The sequence below is a fragment of the Salvia hispanica genome, chromosome 4 (genome assembly GCF_029641045.1).
Source record: "Salvia hispanica isolate PSC_SH4W2 chromosome 4, Shi_PSC_v1, whole genome shotgun sequence".
Taxonomy (NCBI): domain Eukaryota; kingdom Viridiplantae; phylum Streptophyta; class Magnoliopsida; order Lamiales; family Lamiaceae; genus Salvia; species Salvia hispanica.
In genome coordinates, this window is record NC_142695.1 from 2899690 (window position 1) to 2920766 (window position 21077).

Below are 21077 nucleotides of genomic sequence, written 5' to 3' on the forward strand. Positions count from 1 at the left end.
GTCCGTTGTGATGTGGCCTTTTAAAAAGTTGTGTTTATTTATCCATAAAAGAGAGAATCATCTTTCATTGGCGCAGGCGGAAGTGTCAAGACCGGCTAGATTTCGGGAAGGTGTTAGTTGTTAGGCCCAACTGAATTTTTTGGCGGAAAGCGATCCATATGGAATGTGGGCTTAGGTCAACCCATAATTTTATGTTTTGGTGGTCCGGCCCGACTGTTTGAGAAGATTTGATAAAGCCGGGGACGGAGCTACATGGAGACATAGGAGGCCCATGGGCTTCCCCAGCGTGAAATGTCCGACTCCGTCATTGTTCTTAACTATCCTATGTGAAGCATCTTGGAAAGCAAGTCATTCATTTTGTCCAATGCAAGTTGGACTTTCAACATGTAATTTATGTAGGTAGAGTTAGTCCAACTACTATGACCACTACTATATTTTCTACGTTTTATTACCTAAGACTATCTAAATTATTCCTTTACAAGTAAATTCAATACTAGTGCATACAAATTCAAACTTCTCAACTTCTGCACTACTTTCCATTTTCTTTTAACTATTTGCCTCAATCATCACTAGAGGTTAGTGGATCCATTCTTTTAACAAAATAAGACATCAACATTTGAGGTACGGATTTAACGGGGTCGAGAGATTGACTGACCCTACCACCAGCTCATGATTGCCGTCGAAAAATCCTATCAGTCTGTCATCAACCCATGGCAGCTCCGCCATCGGCCCAAATAGAGTGAGAGAGCAATGTTTTTTTGACTTCACCAAATTATATTTAAGCTTAAATTATTTTGATTAAAGAATAATCCACACTTTGGGGTCTTTTAAGCAATAAAATGTAGTAGAATTCAAAGCTCTCTCTATCTCTGCAGGACCGATCCCCTTTCTTGTTTCCCAAATGCTCAGCGAGAATCGTGCATCTCCTATTACCGACCCCACGAGTTTTATTTTCTAAATACATCACCGTCAACATTCAATAACTTATTTGTACTAATTTTATCTCCCTTGTCTACATGCATGTAACAAAATAAATATCCATCTTGAAACTTAGCACTTTTTTAGCACATGGAAAATATGGAAAACATGGGTGCGAGTCATGATAAAATTGTAGTATGTTCAAGATATGTACTACTATAATATATTTATATAATGAACCAATCACTTTTGATACAAGAATCCCCTTTATTCAATATATATATATATAATGAACCAATCACTTTTGATACAATCATACAAGAATCTCCTTTATTCAATAGTTGCTGAATTTCCAATCCTTCTTGAGTCATTGACTAAGACAAATATGAAACGTACACATCATGTACTTGTGTTACGTAGCTAACATACTTAGCTCTACAAACGCATAGTGCATATCCAATCATTCACCAATATCGATATGTTCGACATGTGTACTGATGAAATAAAATAACGAAACATAAACACAAACGAATCTCAAACAATTTTTTTCCCTTTCGAAACGTTGATTGACTAATATTCCAAAAGGAGAAATAAAAACAGATTGATTAACAAGAATTATTTAAATAAAATTGTAATAAAATGGTCAACATCTTGTAGATCCATCATATATGTAGTCAAGAACAGCAATCACTCCAAAAACAAAAGCTTGATCGAAACCAGCCTTTATTTCCACATGATACATATCTCTTGTCCTCATCAATCGTTGCATCTCCTTATTTACACCAATCTGCAATAATAAAATAATTTTTTTGTCACAACCCAAAATCGTACATTGCACATTCTTATATGCAACAGGGCAGAAGCAGGGTCAGACGCATAAATTTATTTTGACAATGGTTACAGTACTATTAATATAAATTTTGAGTTTGAAACTTTGTGAATTTTGTTGAGATAATAAAGGCTTTGCAAATGGTTCACACAAAATATCATAAATTCGATGATTTTATAAAGTAGAAAAATAGCTTAGTAGGGGCTTAAGTCCCCACTAATCGTTCATTTTTTAGTATGGGTAATTGCTACTAAAATCATGAAGTTTTGATTTGTTCTGAAAGTAACGGTATAATGTTGATTGGTTCATTACCAGTGCTACGACATCTCCCATGGGGCTAACAATGGTGCAAGCCCGGGCGGGAAAGTCGCCATGGACTTCAAAGCTGCCGTGGCTGCAAAGCTCCTTGGATTCGACAGATATCCGGAACACATTTTGGGTCAAGAAACACGAGTTTGGTTCCTTTAAAGTGAAGACGAGTTTTTCGGACCCAACGAAGTCGTAGACGAACCCTTTCCATTTCCTAGTTAGGCTTAGTGCCTCAATTGTCCCTCCCTTCAATCACAATACATCTTAACGTCAATTCATCAAAATTCAACAAAAGACTGAAACAAATCCACTATCTGTTTCATGTCAACCTATGCGTGTAGCAACTCCCGATATAGCACTAAAAGTAAAAGCAAGACGCGACAGGATCCGCACAGGGAAAAGCGCTTGTCACTCGTTGGCAATTAGCGGCATCCTGAAAACGTCCCGAGTCGAAATAATTACCTTACGCCGGATGAGTAGCAAAGCATTTCCATCTCCATCTTTGAGAATGAGTTCATCCTTTTTGCCAATAACTCCGCAGCCGTCGACGCGAAACAAGACCCGTTGGGCCGCATCCGCCACCACGAAGCCGCCCCCGTTGGCCACGTTCGGCCGCCGCCTCACGGCGAGGATCACCTCCGACGGTGCACAGTAGACTTTGCTCACAATTGGTAGGACACTTGATTTTGTAGCCATTGATTGGATTTATTCCAAAATTTCAACTCAATATTCCAATTTATAGAGAGAGTGAATTGTTTCAAAAGCAATGTTCAAATTATTGAGTATATATATAATCTATATTCGAAGAAGTTTGGCAATTATCCTTTTTGACTATTTGTGCAGCAAACGAATCTCGTTTTAGTGTGGAAATAAAATTAAATTGCGTTGCTAAAATACGTAGAATTAATGAATTATGGTCTCAAATTTCACTTAGGAGACTGCATAAACATTAATTAAATATTTAATTTGAAATGATAAAGATGATTATAATCATACGACACGACACATACTATAAGATCTATTATTTTTGCTAATTTTGTCAAGATTTTGGTATTTGGAATCGAAGTGAAGTGTTTTATAATATTGCCTTTTTAGTGTGTTGATTTTTCTAAAGTTTCACGTCTCCTTTATTTGAAAACTGGCTGCCTAATGTTTAGGGAATCGTTTGAATGATTTTTGGTCTTTAATTGCTAGAAGCTAATTAAATTTCTTAATCTTGATTAAAATATACCTTCCTCGACTACGGTTTTCGTAGATGACTAGTAAAAATCACGAAGTTTGGTCAAATTTTGGTATGTTTTGCACATTTTAGAAACTTGCAATTGTCCTACAATGATTTTTTCGGAGCAATTACGATGTAGAGTTCACGTACATGTGTAAAATTTTAGCAACATGAATGTATATTGGCGTAGAAGTGTGTGTGAAATGTGGCTAAACTAATTAATTTTGAGCCTAATGAAGAACTTAAAATAATAAAATGTTATATTAATAAATTTGGTGAATAATAGAATTTTTGAAACGATGTGAGTTGTTATACAATAAAATTAAGGTCCAATGGATACAAGAACAATGACCTATATATTTTTCATGAGTTTAAAGGAAAATAATTTTTAATTAACCCTTAATTGTAATTACGGGGGATTAATATTCATGTTAACGATTTTGACTAATTTATTGAAAGTAAGTAAAGATAATTAGCTATTTAGCTTTATCTAAACGTGACATGGTCTTGTGATATTTATCCAAGTACAAATAAAAGGTGAGCATTGATGACTTTGCAGACGTGTATTTGTGAAGTGAAACACGGAAAGAATACTGTTTTTCGAAACGATTTTCATTGATATTTCAAATCGAGAGGTGTACCATGACCGATTATTTATTATAGCTTGTATGCATTAGCAAGATGTGAATGCTTTAGATATGATCAATCATTTTCAAAGAATAGTAAGCACGTAATTATCGATGGAAAAGTGTTAATTAGATGTGCTTTAACTATGAAGTGAATATTTCCTTAATATTGAAATGAAGTCATAAAGTGATGCTAATTTACGATGATATATACTAATCGTAAATAGAATTACGTGTGTATATGTTGGATAAATTACTTTATGATTTATACATTAATTCACTTAGCATTCTTTAGATTAATTTAATTAGAAATGACGTCTCATTGATGTGTGGCATACTAATATGTTCATGGATAAATTTTATGTTACATATCTTATACGAACATCATTCGTGAACAGATTTAATTTATTTTGTTTGTATTGGTATTGTTTGTTTGGGTTGTTAGTAAAATCAAAGCTTGATTCATTTTTTATTCATATTTTAAAATTATAGAGAATGGAGAAATTGAATATTATAGTTTTTAATCTCATTAATAGTGTTTTAAAAGTATTAGAATTAAATTAAACACATAAAAAAACAAATGTTAACATAGACTTTTTTGAATGACTTCTCATAAATAGTCCTCACATAAAATTAGTAACACAACTTTGATCAAATATAAAAAAAATAAGAGTATATTTTATTATGTCTATAAAATATTGCACTAAATGTATAAAATTACTGCATTCACCATTACATTGATGTGATTGCATTGTTGAAAAGTTACTCAAATTTAACTACTCCCTTTCTTCATCGAGTAGAAACATGATATCCGTGATACATAAAAGTACTAATCTTAATTTAAAGATTAATTATCATATAATTAGACATATGACCAGCCCAAACTAATTTAATCAATTGACTGTTACTCTCTACCTATTTCCACTAACCAAATTGATCTTGATTTTGTACCCTCAAATAGTTAGACATCTTCCTTGGGCGGTGGCACATTACAATGCTCCAACTCTTCAACAACTATTTTCATTTTCTAAAGGATAATTAAGGGTTGACTTCAAAGTTCAAAAACCTTAATCAACATACATATTTGTGTTCAAATTAATAGCAGCAACCAATGCTTTAATGCAAATACATGCGCGAGTGGCGTGTCCTTACAAGCACGTCACTCGGCGCATACTAAACGCTTTTCTCAGCTAATCTAATTGGCATGTGCTACGTACTCCAAGAATGCTCGTGCAAGATAAATTCATTCATTTTTATTAAGTATGAAAATTGAATTAGTATAAAAAATTTCCCACCTACTTTTCCATCGAATCAACAACCCTTTTGTAATTTTTATCCATAAATAGTTCACCTTCCATGCTTTATTCATGTTATTATTCCATTTTTTCTCCAATTTCTCTCATACTTCTTTGTTTCTTTTTCTAAGGACTATTAGAAGAGTAAATGAAGTTGAGAATCTTTAATAATGACGGCTTGTTGATTATTAGAGTTCTCAACTTCATTAATTCATCCAAGTTTCCAATCACACAATTACTCATTGTTGGAGATACCCAACCCTTAATTACAAAGGAATTTCAATAATTTTTTAATTTTAGTAAAATTCACATTTTTCAAATATTTAAGGAGGAATTTAAATACTAAAAATTTCAAGGTTTAATTATGTTGGAGCCATAGCCCATGTAACTATGAGCCCACATCAACAATGTCCATTGCCTATTATAGGAACTACTCTTTAGGTAGATAGCTTATTCATCATAATACAAAAAATAATTATTACAAACTTTATGTTTGAACATGTGAGAATCACACTTATTTAATTCACATTAACACTATCATATTGTTTTATTTAATCATAAAATATCAAACACTAACACTATCAAGATTACTAATCTCACATAAAAATTTAAGTCCATTTTATTATTCATTTGTTTATTCAGAGTTATATAGAAAAAAAAAAAAATCAAGATTCAATTTTTAAGATAACAAAATAAAATGATTCATCTTCTCCAAATCCCATCGGAAAACTGCGTCTGAATCTCACTTCCCTTTGAATTCACTTCACTGTCTCAATCAATTCCCAAATCCCACACTCATCACAGCTCCTTGATCCTCACCTCCCACCCTCCAATTCCCATTTTCCCCCTTTTCCAATCCCAATCAAATTATTCAAAAACCCATCTCCCCAATTCATGCGCCCCCAAATCCTCTCAGAACCCACCAAATCCAATCAATTCGACGATTAGATGGTGGAGACGCTCACCCCCACCTCCAGCCCGCCGCCCCTCTGGCGGAGATCGGACCCCAATCACCACCACCACCGCCGCTGGATCCCATCGGCCTGCGCCTTCTTCCTCTCCACCCACAAGACCTTCCTCGCCGCCCTCTGCCTCGCCTCCCTCGTCACCGTCGTCTACTGGCAGCGCGGCGCCGCCGGCTCCGGCGGATTCTCCCTCTTCGCGCCGGCGTTCCAGCTGCGGCAGCTGCCGAGGCTGCGGCCGGTGGCGTTCAATTTGACCGATTTCGGAGGGGTGGGCGACGGGGTGACGCTGAATACGGCTGCGTTTGAGAAGGCGGTGAGGGCGATTTCGAAGCTGGGGGGGAAGGGCGGCGGCCAGCTGAATGTGCCGCCCGGAAATTGGCTGACGGCGCCGTTTAATCTGACTAGTCATATGACTTTGTTCCTTGCTGAGGGTGCTGTTATACTCGGCATTGATGTGAGTGGTTGATTTGAATTTTGGGGATTTTGCTGTTTTCTGTTTCTGTTTTGAAATTTAGATGCAATTTGTTCCTTTTTTAGGGTTTGGATTTTCTAGGTCTGCGTTTATGAGTGGCAAAGAATTGATTTTTTTCATAGGCTCATTTTGGTAGTGAGCTGAATTTGTTACTTGATTATGAAGATCTGAAGAATCCATTAGTTTTTTTAAGAACTAAATGAAATGTTTCGAGCTGGCGCATCTCTAGATTTATTAGCTAGATGGATATTTGTGTGGATTTAGCATATGACTGAATTAAGGAAATATATGCATTTGCTAATTTAAATCACTTACCGATCTTCACTGGACGAGCATAAGAAGGCTCTATACATGGAAGCCGAAATATGCTAAACCGTTATCTAGAGGTATTGGGCATACACACATATTCAGTCCAATATGGAATGAGTTCCTTGAATGACTCTGCGCACTCGTGACTCTCCATAAATGAATATGACGGATCAATATACTAAGTAGGGTGCTTTGTATGTTTTTTCGATACTCCATATATGCCAAATTTAGTACTACTATCTGTTTCCAATGATCCTCCTATTACCAATTTCGATCTGGCATATTTTGTACGCCTCCGTTATTTTTTTCTTAATGTATCTTAACAAGTTGAAGAGCCATTTATATCTCAGTAGTTCTTACACTGATAATTGATCTTATTGCATTTTATGAAGGACGAAAAATATTGGCCTCTTATGCCTCCATTGCCTTCTTATGGATATGGCAGAGAGCATCCGGGACCAAGATATGGAAGTCTAATCCATGGCCAGCACCTCAAAGACGTTACAATTACAGGTTAGCATTGGAGGTGTGTGGGTGTGCTAATATAGTTGTTGGTAATAACTGTAGCATTGTTGTTTCATCATGTCGGATATCTTTTGTTGTGAGAGTTGATATTGATTTTAGAGATGAGAGTAGAACCTAGATTGCGTGGAAACTAAGTAAACTTTATCAAATAAGTCTGGCCTCATGGTGCCAAACATGACTGGAGCATATAAATGGGTGAGGCATCTGTTGAATGATTTCCAGAATTAAGAAATGGAGATTAGTGGGCTGGAAGTGGCTGAAATATCTTAGCCACATCGTCACTTTTACTTTTTACTTCTTTTTTTATAATTTTCAGTTTGAAAGGCTTTGGGTCAATAAGCTCTTGAAAGTTAAGTTTAAATCCAGGGCTTCTGTTGTTGCCTTTACTTGTTATCCAAGCACTCGTACTTGATTCATTGAATTCCACAGAGATATGCTTCTCAACCACCCACAGTTCATATTGTTATGATGCAATCTTATCATGCCTCAATATGGAAAATAATTATTTTTCAACCTATTTATGCTGTCAAGTAGGAGTACATTTTAACTTAGTAATTTTGATTTTATCTAAGACACGTGCATGAATTTATGTATACCAATCACACATGCCACAACTGTCTCAGCTGCATGTGTCACTGTGGTTGTGCATAAAAGGCAATTACATGAATATTATCCTTTCCTTGTTTCAGCTCACAAAAATTGGTTAATAAATCCTGTCAAAACCTAGACGTCTATACTTAGTTAATCACTTCATAAAATGAAAATTAGTACATGGTCTGTGTGTCAAAATGTGCTTAATACATCAAAGTAGATGTACAAGGAGACTGATAACACAGGGGAAAATTTTATATACAAGTTTCAGGGTCCGAGTCAGTAATTTTTTCCCAGAATGTTGAAGCTCAAATAACTTCAAAGTCCACAAGTTCGATTCTAAGTTCATGTTCTTCATAGTTAGCCCTAAAACTATGCTGTGCCTGATACACATTTCATTTGTAAATGAACACTTTGGTCTGAATACATATGAGTCTTCCTCATAACAGGGCATAATGGCACCATCAACGGCCAGGGACAAGCATGGTGGAGAAAATATAAACAGAAGCTTCTAAATCACACAAGGGGACCACTTGTGCAGATTATGTGGTCTAGCAACATTTTGATATCTAACATAACATTACGCGACTCTCCTTTCTGGACCCTTCATCCATATGACTGCAAGAATGTGACGATAAAGAATTTAACCATCCTTGCTCCAGTTTTTCAAGCTCCAAATACTGATGGCATTGATCCTGGTGAGTTTCTCTTTTACATCTGTTGATTGGATTGTAAAGATTATTGTTGCACATACTTGTTATCCATTGTACAATTAGATACTTGTGCAGTTATTATGGTTTTTTGTAGCTAAACAATTGGGTTTATCTGCAACTGAGGAAAGTTGGGATGTTTCACTTGCTAGTGGATCAGTCACAAACTCACAAGCTCAAAAAGTTTGTTTTGTAATTTTGCATCTGATTGGGCGTATTGGACTGAAGAATGTTTCTATAGAATCCTCGAACAAGTTCGTATGGTATGGGATATCATTCATGTTTGTGCTAAAGATGAAAAGCATAATTACTTTTAATGTCTGTTTCATCAAAAAGATTGTTGATAAGATTTAGCTATAGTTAGCATAGTAAAGTTTTTTAGCTGAGGTATATGTCACTGGGAGAACCTAACAACTTCATATCTTCGTGCTGTTTTAAAATGCTGAGAGCCGAGTTGCTTTTTCGTTCTTTGTATCTGTTTTTCTGAATGAAGCTAATGATGATATTGAGACAAACAGATTCATGTGAAGATATGGTGATTGAGGACTGTTACATAAGTGTTGGAGACGATGCTATCGCCATAAAGAGCGGATGGGATCAATACGGGATTCGTTACGGGCGACCATCAAAGAATATACTCATCAGGAACCTCGTTGTTCGCTCTAATGTCAGGTGAGGCTTACGTGCCCCTAGTCCATATATTCCTGCGAAGACTAATAACCATCGCGTTATATTTTGAACTTTGGATGAACACCATAAAATTTTTGTTCTGCGTAAAATGAAACCCGATTTTTTTTTGAATGGCAGCGCGGGTATATCTATAGGCAGTGAGATGTCCGGTGGCGTATCGAATATCACCATAGAGAACATCTACATATGGAAATCAAGGCGAGCTGTCCGCATCAAGACGGCCCCAGGAAGAGGAGGGTACGTCCGAGGCATAACTTACAGGAACCTGACATTTGACACGTGCCGAGTGGGAATCGTGATCAAGACGGACTACAACGAGCATCCAGACATGGGGTACGACCCCAAGGCTTTCCCGGTGCTAGAAGACATAAGTTACACCTCCATACATGGCGAATCCGTCCGAGTCCCGGTCCGCATCCAAGGGACCGCGGAGATCCCCGTGAAGAACGTATTCTTCCAGGACATGTCGGTCGGCGTCGCCAAAAAGAAGAAACACGTATTCCAGTGCGCTTTCGTCGAAGGCCGCGTCGTGGGGACCATTTTTCCAGCTCCCTGCGAGAACCTCGACTTGTACGATGAGGCGGGGAATTTGGTCCGGCGGTCGACCTCCCAGAACAGCTCTGACATAGATTATGATATTTGAACCGGTCACTGCCATTTTCTTCGTCGCGGGGGGCCCATTTTCCTGACCAACGTCGTCTTGTCGGACATCGACCGAGGGGCCGGAAACAAGGGTGAGGCAGTGTGGTGAGTATGATCAGTGAGTAGCTTCTTCCCCTTCAGACTGTTGTTTTGTAGTGATTGTTTTTTGACTTTGTATATACATTCACACATTACAGCATATATACACAAGTTACATTTTGTCACATATAGTAATTTATGCTAAGATTGTCTGAGATTTAATTGACCCTAGATTACTCTATTAATTCTAAAAACTAATCTAGTTCTGTGATTTTTCAGAATTTGTAAGTATGCAAAGTCGATTATATTACCTTCTTATAGGGATCAATGCATGATGTTATTTAAATGATTGAAATGCTTTTTAAAACCGCATTTGTTTATTTGCCCGTCGTTTATTCTGTACTTCTGATTGTGTTTTAGAACATTGCATAGGCACTTAATTTTAATAAATGTATTAATTAATAACCCCTTAATGCTCAGCTACCAAACAGAAATTAGATGGTGCTTTTATCCATGTCCGTCCATCCAAGAAAAATGAAGAAGAAAAAACAATCCATGCCCATAAGTGGAAATGGCCTTATCATAGAGTGTGACACTTTAAATATTACTCCATTCGTCCCTAATATTTTGTCACCAGGTTTAGAGATGCCCAAGGTTTTCGGTTCCGGCGGTTAACCGCGAAACCGTAACCGTCGGTTCTGGTTCCGAACCAGAACCGTGACTTTTTTCTTGAACCGGAACCACCATATTTTGAACCGTGGGCCGGTTTCGGTTTCAAATTTTACGAACCGAAACCGTACCGGAACTGTCGGTTTCGGACGGTTCCAAACCCGAACCGTGAAAAACCGTCGGAAAAATGTGAAACCGAGCCGGAACCGCGAAAAACTGCCGAAAACCGGCGGTTCGAAACCGTGAAAAACCGTAAAAAATCATCAGAAAATCGGCGGTTCCAAACCGGAACCGGAACCGCCGGTTTTCGAACCGAAACCGGAAGCGTGAAATAACCTCACGGTTCGGTTTCGGTTCCACATTTCCCGAAACCGGAACCGGCGGTTCCGAACCGTAACCGCCGGTTTACGAACCGTGGGCATGTCTAACCAGGTTGTGACAAAATAGAGTAATTATGTAATCAAGACAAACAGAAACGTAAAGAGACACAGAATTTACGTGGTTCACCAACGTTGCGTTGACTACATCAACGGGCAGGAACAGAGAACAGATATTATTCAGTGTGTTTTCAAATTACCGAATTATGCGTCCTACTTCTATATAAATAGGTACATAGACGACGTTCGGCTAGCGGCAAACTATACTGATTCAAGGCATACTAACACACCATTCAGATTTTAATAAATGTTAGCAATTAGTAAGTTGAAAAGTTTAGTGATATATGAGTCCTACTTTTATATACTTAGTTTTATAATAAAATGTGAGTGAAAATGAATTAGTCGAATGTGTGATCCACTACCAAAAATAATAAAAGTAAAAGATGACAAATTTTTAGGAACATGCAAAAATAGAAATAAGTGATAAATTTTCATGGATAGAGGGAGTACTAAGTATGACAACAGATCAATAATGTAACAAAATCCTAAAATAATTATAATAATACGTGATGCTATAACATGCTATTTAACCTAAAAAGTAAAACTCACTAATCACTATTATAATTAATGGACGCCCAAATATGTTAATTTATCCATCCATCAAAAGTGTACAATACAATTAGAAAAAAACAAGCTTACAATGTAAAAAACCAAGGTTATCCATCACACAGATTACAATGTAAACACTCCAAGATTATTAATATAAATCCATCACACAGATTACAATGTAAAACCAAGGTTATCACAGAGACGACACAAAGCACAGGAGTCCCTTTTGAACACAACAGATACGATGGTAGAAACAAGACAAACGATATGCAGCAAGCAGAAGACTTGATATCAGGCCTTTGAACATAGCACTATGGCTCATCATCTTGGATTGATTGTTTCACTGCATAGATCAGTGTTAAGGATTTCTTGGTAGTGTGTTTCATATATATACACAAATAAGTTAGGATACTAACTAAAAGTAATTAAATAAGTGTCTTACCTGATAAGACGTAGATCACATCGAGCGCCAGTGGTGAGCTTGAATGGAATCTCCCTCGTGCGGTTTTGATTCCGTCTGGTTTGTATTGTCTCAATTCTCTTGGCAGACTCAACAATAGATTTCTTGACCAGGTTGATCTCCAAACTCTCAAGATGTTCACCGGGGCTCTCTGGGATTTTTGACAGTTCTTTACAATCCTTGATCACAAGTGACCTGAGTTTTGGAAAATTAGACTCGGAGGCAATCCACTTAACCAACCCAGATTTCTCGATGAGCAAGAACTCGAGGGAAGGAAATATATCAGCCTCATCAGCAATCCATTCCTCTCCAGTGAATGCATTATCTTTCAACTTGAGGATTCTCAGTTTCTCCATCTTTGCCAACAAGTGCATATGAACATCCCATTTCAGGTCTGTGCCTGTCTTCACTAAGGTGAGACTAGTGAGATTCGGTGGGCAAAATAGATTCAGCTCAACAAGGAACGGTGAAGGTTTTGATTGATCATCTAGATCATTCATCAGCTTCAACTTTTCCAGCTTTCTGAAATCTTTCAAGAACATGACATCAGCAAGATTAGTTAATTTCCCACGAACCCCCAGTGCTTTGAGATGTGGGGCCCTTTTAGCCAGAACTTGCTTGCACGATTCCGGTGACAATCTGCTGAATGTTTGCAATTTGTGACATGCTTTAGCTTTCCACTTTCTGTCATCTAAGAAAATTGCTGCTTTTGTTTTGAAACGCCTCAAACGGATCATCTTGGAAATGTTTGATTGGATAGTAATGACTTGTAGTTTTGTGTCAACTATCAGCGTTTGTAGGTTGACCAAATGGGAGATATATTTAGGAAGCACTGGGAGATTTTCAATAGAGAGAGTAATGTGCTTCAAAAGGATAAGTTTTTTAACCGCCGGAAAACTTAGGAATTTGGTGGACCTGCAGTTCAAAACCCTAAGATAATAGCAGACTTCTGGAAAAGTCACAGTCTGCTGGATAGATTCCTTATAGAAACATAGAAGCGAGCGGACACGCTTTGCAGTCAGATCTTTAGGGCAATTAGTAAGAAACTCTGTGGGATCAGAGTTGAAACAAAGACGACGAAACTCTGGTGGTTTAGCATTTGGAGGATCAGGTCCTCCTCCGATTGATCCGTTTATCACTTGGAACAAATTTTCCTCCTTGGCTTTATTTCTACAAAACTCACGTATCATGTCATGAGCCAAGCATGTCTTAACTTGTTCAAGATCTTTCTTTGTCACCGTTAACAAGTTCATTTGTATAAGAATATTCAGAATCTTATCTGCCTTTTCTTCTAAGCTCTCATTGTCCCCTTCCCTCCATTTTATGAATCCTTCTGCAATCCATAATTGTGTCAATGTTGAAACTGAGATCTCATGATTTTCAGGAAACAACCCTGAATAAAGAAAACAAGTCCTCTGATCACGATCCAGTCTCTTGTAACTCATATCTAACAAATCCGAGATCGATTTCTCTGGATCTTGATTTAGAATCTCATTCACTGTGGTTAATACTTTTAACCATTCATCTTCAATCGCAGTGACTGGCTTGATCTTTGCAACAATACGCTTAAGGAATCCTCCAATCAGCTTAATTACCAATGGCATTCCATCACATCTTTTAGCTATATCATTCCCGACCTTTATCAATTCTTTATCGCAATATTCAACTTTGTCGAAAATCTGTAATATCAGAAGTTCAAAACTTGCCTTTTTGCTTAAACCAACTAGATGGTAAGGCTCTCTGCAAATATTAGCATCTGACGCAACGCCCTTATCACGAGTGGTTAATAAGACTTTGCCCTTGTCCTCAGGCAAAAATGCTTTTATTCTAGCCCAATCTTCTTTACTCCATACGCTGTCAACAACTAGCAAGAACTCTTTCTCTTTCAAACTCCCTTTAACTAAGTTCTTCAAGACACCCTCGTGTTTGAGATCCGTGGCTTTGACAATTATTTTATTCATGATGTAACGAAGTGCCTCCACTAAATTGAAATTTTCAGAAACGTGAATCCAGAAGCGGAGTTTGAATCTAGTAACAACCAATTTATGCTTATAAATCTTCCGAGCAAGTGTTGTCTTCCCTATACCAGGCATACCCGTGATGCTGATAACTTCAAGTTTATCACTTGGATCCAATAGCTTGTTAATAATTGAGTCTTCCTCTTGAAAACTTACAAGGTTAGTGTCCAAGTCTGACGGTTCCCATGAAGATTGCCCAAAGTCCCCGAACGGATCCTGTTAAGGGAATAGAGGAAGTTCATCAGGTTGCAAGCATTTTATTATTTTAAACATGAATTTGTGCACACACAAATTGGCTTTTAAAAAATATAAATGGATGTGTACCAAAATAGATACACTACCATCTTTGTCTTAAACTAATGTAGAGAATCGCCAGGTCTCACCACCAATATCTTTGTGGATGAAAGAAGTCAGGTCTTATGTGCATTTCCTTTTGCACTTGCAGTCAAAGGCAGAAATTAAACTGAAAACTAAAATAAATTTGCAAATTTTTACGTAAAATATGATACATTATGCCCTACATAGGAGCTATATGGCTCCCCTCTTAGTTGTCCCATTTCCAGTCCCAAGAGGGGTGGAAATGAATTCGACTCGACAAGAGAGGAGACAGTTCTAGTTTTGGGCCCGAAACCGGCAGTTCCAATTTGAAATGGCCGGTTTTTGAAATTTACAAGGATTGGTGTTAGAAAGGTTACAATGCATGAGTTCGATCCAGATGCTTATATAATTTACTCAAACAGAGTTGCATGTGTACGTGAGATCATAGATGATTCTTGAGTGTGAAGTTAGCAGTGTGATGAGCGTGCTCTCAAATAGAGGAGCTCGCAGCATCACTTGTAAGCTTTGCTCTTATGGGCTTCTTGGTATGATGGAATGGAATAAGGTGGGACTGGAATGAAAATGAGAATGGCATGTCAGACTTGGCCATTTGGGTGAGAATGGCATGAGAGAACTGATAAAAAAGGGTTTGATCAGTGTCACATATAAGCAAGAGAAGTTGCATGCTTATGAGGAATGTATTTTGGGCAAGAGCAAAATGCTACCATATGGAAAAGGGCAACACTACACCACTGGACTATGCTCATTCTGATCTCCGGGGCCAGCTAAGCCTTCAACAATGGGAGGTGGCAGGCACTTCATATCCATTAGAGATGATTATTCTAGAAAATTGTGGGTCTATGTACTTAAAGAGAAGTCAGACGCTTTCACACACCTTAAGCAATGGTGTAGCGATGTTGAAACTGAGAAGGGGACTTCTTTGAAGTATTTGAGAATAGAAAATGGGCTGGGGTATCTCACTACTGAATTGGAGAATTTTTGCAAAGGGAAAGGAATAAGAACACACTGAACCGTGCCAGCTAATCCACAACAAAATGGAGTGGCACAAAGAATGAACAGAACCATACTTGAAATGGCCAGGTGCATGTTAGGGAGAAGCTGTAGCAACTGACGGATGAGCGCATCTTCACTGTAATAGAGTCAATCCGATCGGTCTTCGAGATTCCTACGGGTCTTCCATCGTCTACGCAATGAGACCACAACATTCACATCCCCATTTCGGTTAAACCGGTCAACATGCGACCCTACCGAAACTCATATTTCCAAAAGGCTGAAGTTGAGAGACAAATTAAAGATATGATGGAGCATGACATGATACAACATAACACTAGCCTTTTCTCGTCCCTAGTGTTGCTAGTTTGAAAGAAAGATGTGACGTTTCGTTTTTGAGTCGATTATCAAGCACTGAATGCTACAACGACCCCCAACCATTTTCCCATCCCCATATACAGGGAAGGAAGAAGAGACCAAAAAGGAAGATTACCAAACCAACGAGGTATCGCGATTACAGCTCATGCTAGAGGATGGCGATGATTTTGTTTCCTTTATCATACTCCCTCTGTCCCACAAGAATATGCATTGTTTACTTTTTAATCCGTCGCACAAGAATATGCTCTTTCCAATTTTAAAATCTCTCTTTTCTCTAATGAGGTGAGACTCATTCCCCACTAACAATACTTTTATTACTTTTTCTCTCAACCTCTTTCTTACTTTACCAATTTTGCATTAAAACTCGTGCCGACCCCAAAGTGCATATTCTTTGGGGACGGAGGGAGTATTCCTTAATTTTAGGATAATTTAAATATTACTCCCTTCGTCCCCAAAATATTGTCCCCCGTTGATCCGGCACGAGTTTTAAGAAATGTAATGAAAAATGAGTTGAAAAAGTTAGTGGAATGTGGGTCCTACTTTTATAATAAAATGTGAGTAGAAATAAGTTAGTAAAGACCACTATCAAAAATGGTAAAATGTGAAATGAGTCAAATTTTGTGGGACGAATGAAAATGGAAAAATGAGACAAATTTTCATGGACGAATGGAGTATTAGATTAGAATTATGTCAATCTTCTCAGGTTTTCTTCGAGGAATTTTATAAATTATAGAATTCCATTAGATCGGGTCACTGCGAATTACTATGATATAACGTTTTCTCATTCTTGTACAAACCCTATTAACTTCAACTAGGACAAATATTTTCTACATCATTCCTACAAATTTTCGAGTGCTCTTCATTCGTATTGATAGGGCGATTAATCCTATCAGATTGAAGAGCACTTGATTTGTCCAACAAGGTGATTGATGACTTGGAAACATTGACAAATTGGATTATGAGGATAAGGCAATCATCTTGCTGAATGCATTGCCTAGATGCTTTATGGAAGGGAATCTTCTATAACAACAAAATAAGTGTAGTCTGATCTCAAGTGCAAGGAGCTCAATAAGCAGGGCTCATGAAGTTTGAATATAAAAATTGCTAAAGGCAAGCAGCCATTCAAGAGGAAGTTTGGGGGATCTAAGCAACATCAGTCTTAAAAACCAAATCAAGATAGAGATAGGGAACCAGATCCTGCCATTATTGCAAGAAGCATGTCCATTAAAAGAAAAAATGTTCTTCCGGAAAGAGAAAGTAGGCTGGGCAAGAGGGTGTTAAGAGCACCACTGATTTTGTAGAAAAATATAAATCTCGCACATATGGAATGTCATGGAATGTCATGAAGAAATCCCTTGGATTATGTATTCAAGGTGCAGTTTTCATATGTGCCCATTAAGGAAAATTGAAATAAAGTGGAAGAGAACCAAAGAAATTGGTTTAGGTGGAGGTGGAGGTGGAGATTAGAGTTAATGATGGCTCTGTACATAGAAGCAGAAATTATGCTTGATGAAGATGTAACAGATAATGTTTCTTGAACAAGGAGTGATCAGAATGATTTGAGTGATTACATGCTATCCAGGGATAAAGTCAAAAGAAGTGTAAGACCATCTTCAAGGTATAGTGATGCTGAGTTTTTTTTTTTTTTTTTTGTATGCTCTATATGTTGCTGAAAATATTGAGTACTCAAAGTCTTCAAGTTTTACGGAAGCTATGACATCAAGCAACCAGGGAAAACAAGCATTGGATGAAAGCTATGATAGAAGAGATAGTCTCTTCTGAAAAATGGGACTTGGATATTTGTCAAGAAACCAATTAGACTGAAAACCATATGTTGTAAAAAGATTTTCAAGAAGACAAGAGGTGAAAATCACATCAGATTCAAAGCATGACTTGTAGCCCAGAGTTTCACACACAAAGAGGGAGTTGATCATAATTAAGTGTTCTCACCCGTTGTGAAGCACACTTCTATCAGAGTACTACTTACAGCAGTTGCACCAAATGATTGGGAGTTAGAATAGTTTGATATGAAAACTGCTTTTCAACAATGATATTTAGAGGAGACCATACATATGGAACCAACCTTAAGGCTTCTCTATGGATGGCAGGAAAGATAGTTTCCTTATTGAAGAAAAGTCTCTATAATTAAAGCAATTTACTAAACAGTGACATAAAAAGTTTGATGAGCAAATGGAGAAAATAGGTTTTGAGAAATTCAATTACGACAACAATGATACTTCAAGAATAAGGATGGAGTGGCTGTAGCATACCTTCATTTATATGTGGATGATATATTTCTTGTTGGACCAGACAGGGAAAAATTAGAGATTGTTAAGCTTCTAAAGGAAGGTTTTGAAATGAAGGATCTGGGACTTTCTAAAAGGATATTGGGCATTGATATAGTGAGAAACACGGAGAACACAAAAGTAAGAGTGCTTCAACTTCTATTTCTCAACAGTTCAAATTATCTAAAGATCAGTGTCCAAGAAATTGTCTAGAGATGAATCATGAATGAGATGAGGCAAATCCCTATGCTAATATTGTTAACAGTGTGATGTTTAAGACCAGACATATTGCTCATGCAATCAGTATAGCTAGCAGTTACACGTTATTTCCAGGAATAGAGCATTGGCTGGCCCTGAAGTGCATCCTTAGGTTTTGGAAGAGTTCCAATGACATAGGAATTATGCTTAAGTATGAAAGCATAGGGGAAAGAAGATAGCCTTCTATTGCGGGTTTGTATGTTCTATTATTCTTGTGTGTTGAGAGATCTTTAATTCATATTGTGAGCTTGTTCATAAGCATTGACCCGCCTTGTCATATGCATCAAATCAATAAAGAAAGTATCGTTATTTTGCCCGTGGATATATGTTGTCGAACCACGTAATTCCAATGTGTTATTGTGTTTCGTTTAATTACACATTTTTCTTGGTTATGACTTATGAATGATTGCCTAAGAGTTACTACCTCCGTCCACGAAAATTCGTCCCAGTTTGACCGGGCACGAGTTTTAAGAAATGTAATGGAAATGTGAGTAGGAATGAGGAGTTAGTGAAATATGAGGTCCACTACCAAAAATGGTAAAAGTGAAATGGGACAAATTTTGGGGGACCAACGGAAATGAAAAAATGGGACAAATTTTCGTGGACGGAGGTAGTAATTCACAAGTTTGGACTGGAAAGAGTAAAATCTATTCCATAATAACTTCACATAATCTTAACCGATCATTCAAAATCTATTTCAAAAATGTTTATCAAATTAATTTTTTTTTCAAGTTTCACGTTAATATATGATTATAAATAAAAGAGTAAATGTTAAAACTGGTCCTGAACATATGCTCGTTTTATGATTTTGGTTCTATACTTTATCTTTTGAATTTTTGCATCCTGAATATTTCAATTCGGATCATAATTGGTCCTACACTAACAATTCCATCAATTTTTAAATGGTTTTAACCCGAATGAGACTGTTAAAACCATCAAAATTAGTCAAAATCAGGTTAAAACCGTTTAAAAATTGATGGAATTGTTAGTATAGGATCAATTGTGATCCGAGTTGAAATGTTTAGGATGCAAAAATTCAAAAGATAAAGTATAAGACCAAAATCATAAAATGGCATATGTTCAGGACCAGTTTTGACGCTTACGCTAAATCAAATTGCATAGTTTTGAGAAAGTATAAATAAAAAGGAGAAAGTAGAGAGGGAAGATGCCTCACCATTCCCAATATGTCGACAGCTCCAATGCCTTGCTTTTCTTCATGAGCCTGGATCCCAATTTTGATAATTGGTTACAATAAATTCAATCTAGTAAGCAAATCTTAACTGTAGGGATCTGGATTTAATATAGGTTCAGTAAACCACTTATACAATATAATCACCTTTATAACTAGTACTCCTTTTATCTCATAAAAAATACTTATCCGTTTCATAATAGATGTCATACTTGATGATGCACATGATTTTTAAGGGATGTTGTTTTTCTGTATGTTAAATGCAAAGAGAAAATATATTTTTATATATAGATGTGAGAGAAAACATTTTCCAAAAAAGAAAAGTGTGACATCTATTATAAATAGAGAGAGTACTATATTTGAAATGACATGAATTTTAATAAATAATTGATATAGTAAAAAAGAGATAGAAAACAAAGTGATTAAAGTACGTGATAGCGGAGAATGAGTGCATCTCACTAGAGAATTATTTTTTTCTAAAAATAGAAATAATTTAATTTTATGAGACAATCCAAAACGACAAAAGTAGTCTATTATATTTATGAGACAAAGCAGTCTAAACTTTAAACAATAAAGAAAGAATTTTGTGAATTATGATTAAGATTATGAAAGAACTACTTCTGGAAACTCGCCAAACAAAATTTAACCAATCAAGAAAATCTGAAAAAATAGTTATTTATATTAAAAAATAAGCAAAAATATAAATTGAACTACAAGCTCAACATGTTAACGGCATTATCTCTTACACTCCCAGGCAAAATAAGGGGGGAAAGGAAAAACGAGAAAAATCAACCTAATTGGAACAAAAAGAATTTGTTAAAAACAAGGGTATCATTTACCGTATTCCCTTGCGAGCTGGTGCTGGGGGTATCACCGCTCTCATGCTCGATCCGTTTCACAGTTGGTTGTTGTGTTTGTTTTCTTTCAATGTTCTCCTTTTTGATTTCATCTAAAATTGGTGCTATTTCTTTCCTAAGGAGCTTCATCTTTCGTTCTATTTCGGTGCTAAAAGCACCCTTCATTCGGTTAAGCGGACCCTTGTTCTTTGCAACATCTTTCTTGGTCAACCAAAGCTCGATGGCGTCTTCCACTTCATAATAAAGATTTCGGATCTTATTCTCCAGTAGGAGGTTTCCTCTCTGCTCCCGCTGAAGGAATTCCTCTAACCCAGCAAGCTCTGATTTGAGATTCTTGAACTCATTTTTTGCCCCACGTTTCAGATTCCTGTAACTCTTCCACTCCTCCTTTAACAATTCCAGTAGGAAAGTCACACTTTCAGCCTCTGCACTCATCTCTCATGAATGAGAGAGAGAGATGGTTACTTTATGAACAAGATGGGATCCTTGTTATCAATGTGGATGCT

The 21077-nt window shown here is 37.0% G+C and overlaps 3 protein-coding genes across 3 annotated transcripts; 1 reads left to right on the forward strand and 2 right to left on the reverse strand.

Moving 5' to 3' along the window:
- Window positions 1-1233: 1233 nt before the first annotated feature.
- Window positions 1234-2769, reverse strand: LOC125191930 (LURP-one-like protein (DUF567)). Its single transcript, XM_048089365.2, has 3 exons — window positions 2519-2769; window positions 2060-2302; window positions 1234-1705 (listed from the first exon to the last, which is right to left on the reverse strand). The coding sequence occupies exons 1-3, from the start codon at window positions 2750-2752 to the stop codon at window positions 1562-1564; spliced, it is 621 nt and encodes a 206-aa protein (XP_047945322.2). The 5' UTR covers window positions 2753-2769; the 3' UTR covers window positions 1234-1561.
- A 3101-nt stretch (window positions 2770-5870) lies between these two features.
- Window positions 5871-10329, forward strand: LOC125196640 (putative polygalacturonase). The gene is made up of 5 exons (XM_048095236.2): window positions 5871-6618; window positions 7338-7458; window positions 8511-8759; window positions 9290-9443; window positions 9579-10329. Exons 1-5 carry the CDS (start codon window positions 6148-6150, stop codon window positions 10102-10104), a joined length of 1521 nt encoding a protein of 506 aa, XP_047951193.2. The 5' UTR covers window positions 5871-6147; the 3' UTR covers window positions 10105-10329.
- A 1487-nt stretch (window positions 10330-11816) lies between these two features.
- LOC125196200 (putative late blight resistance protein homolog R1B-17) lies at window positions 11817-21011 on the reverse strand. The gene is made up of 4 exons (XM_048094617.2): window positions 20554-21011; window positions 19700-19747; window positions 12240-14491; window positions 11817-12140 (listed from the first exon to the last, which is right to left on the reverse strand). The coding sequence occupies exons 1-4, from the start codon at window positions 21004-21006 to the stop codon at window positions 12119-12121; spliced, it is 2775 nt and encodes a 924-aa protein (XP_047950574.2). The 5' UTR covers window positions 21007-21011; the 3' UTR covers window positions 11817-12118.
- Between the last annotated feature and the right edge of the window lie 66 nt (window positions 21012-21077).

What these genes read in the sequence shown, in the direction of transcription:
- LOC125196640 (XM_048095236.2), top strand. Translation starts at nt 6,148, where the DNA reads ATGGTGGAGACGCTCACCCCCACCTCCAGCCCGCCGCCCCTCTGGCGG. An exon ending in CTGTTATACTCGGCATTGAT is followed by an intron (nt 6,619 to 7,337) that starts GTGAGTGGTTGA and finishes CATTTTATGAAG; the next exon opens with GACGAAAAATATTGGCCTCT. An exon ending in TACTGATGGCATTGATCCTG is followed by an intron (nt 8,760 to 9,289) that starts GTGAGTTTCTCT and finishes TGAGACAAACAG; the next exon opens with ATTCATGTGAAGATATGGTG.
- LOC125196200 (XM_048094617.2), bottom strand. Translation starts at nt 21,006, where the DNA reads ATGAGTGCAGAGGCTGAAAGTGTGACTTTCCTACTGGAATTGTTAAAG. An exon ending in CTGTCGACATATTGGGAATG is followed by an intron (nt 14,492 to 19,699) that starts GTGAGGCATCTT and finishes TTCCCTTAACAG; the next exon opens with GATCCGTTCGGGGACTTTGG. An exon ending in TGTGATCTACGTCTTATCAG is followed by an intron (nt 12,141 to 12,239) that starts GTAAGACACTTA and finishes TGATCTATGCAG; the next exon opens with TGAAACAATCAATCCAAGAT.
- LOC125191930 (XM_048089365.2), bottom strand. Translation starts at nt 2,752, where the DNA reads ATGGCTACAAAATCAAGTGTCCTACCAATTGTGAGCAAAGTCTACTGT. An exon ending in TGCTACTCATCCGGCGTAAG is followed by an intron (nt 2,303 to 2,518) that starts GTAATTATTTCG and finishes TTGTGATTGAAG; the next exon opens with GGAGGGACAATTGAGGCACT. An exon ending in TGGGAGATGTCGTAGCACTG is followed by an intron (nt 1,706 to 2,059) that starts GTAATGAACCAA and finishes TTATTATTGCAG; the next exon opens with ATTGGTGTAAATAAGGAGAT.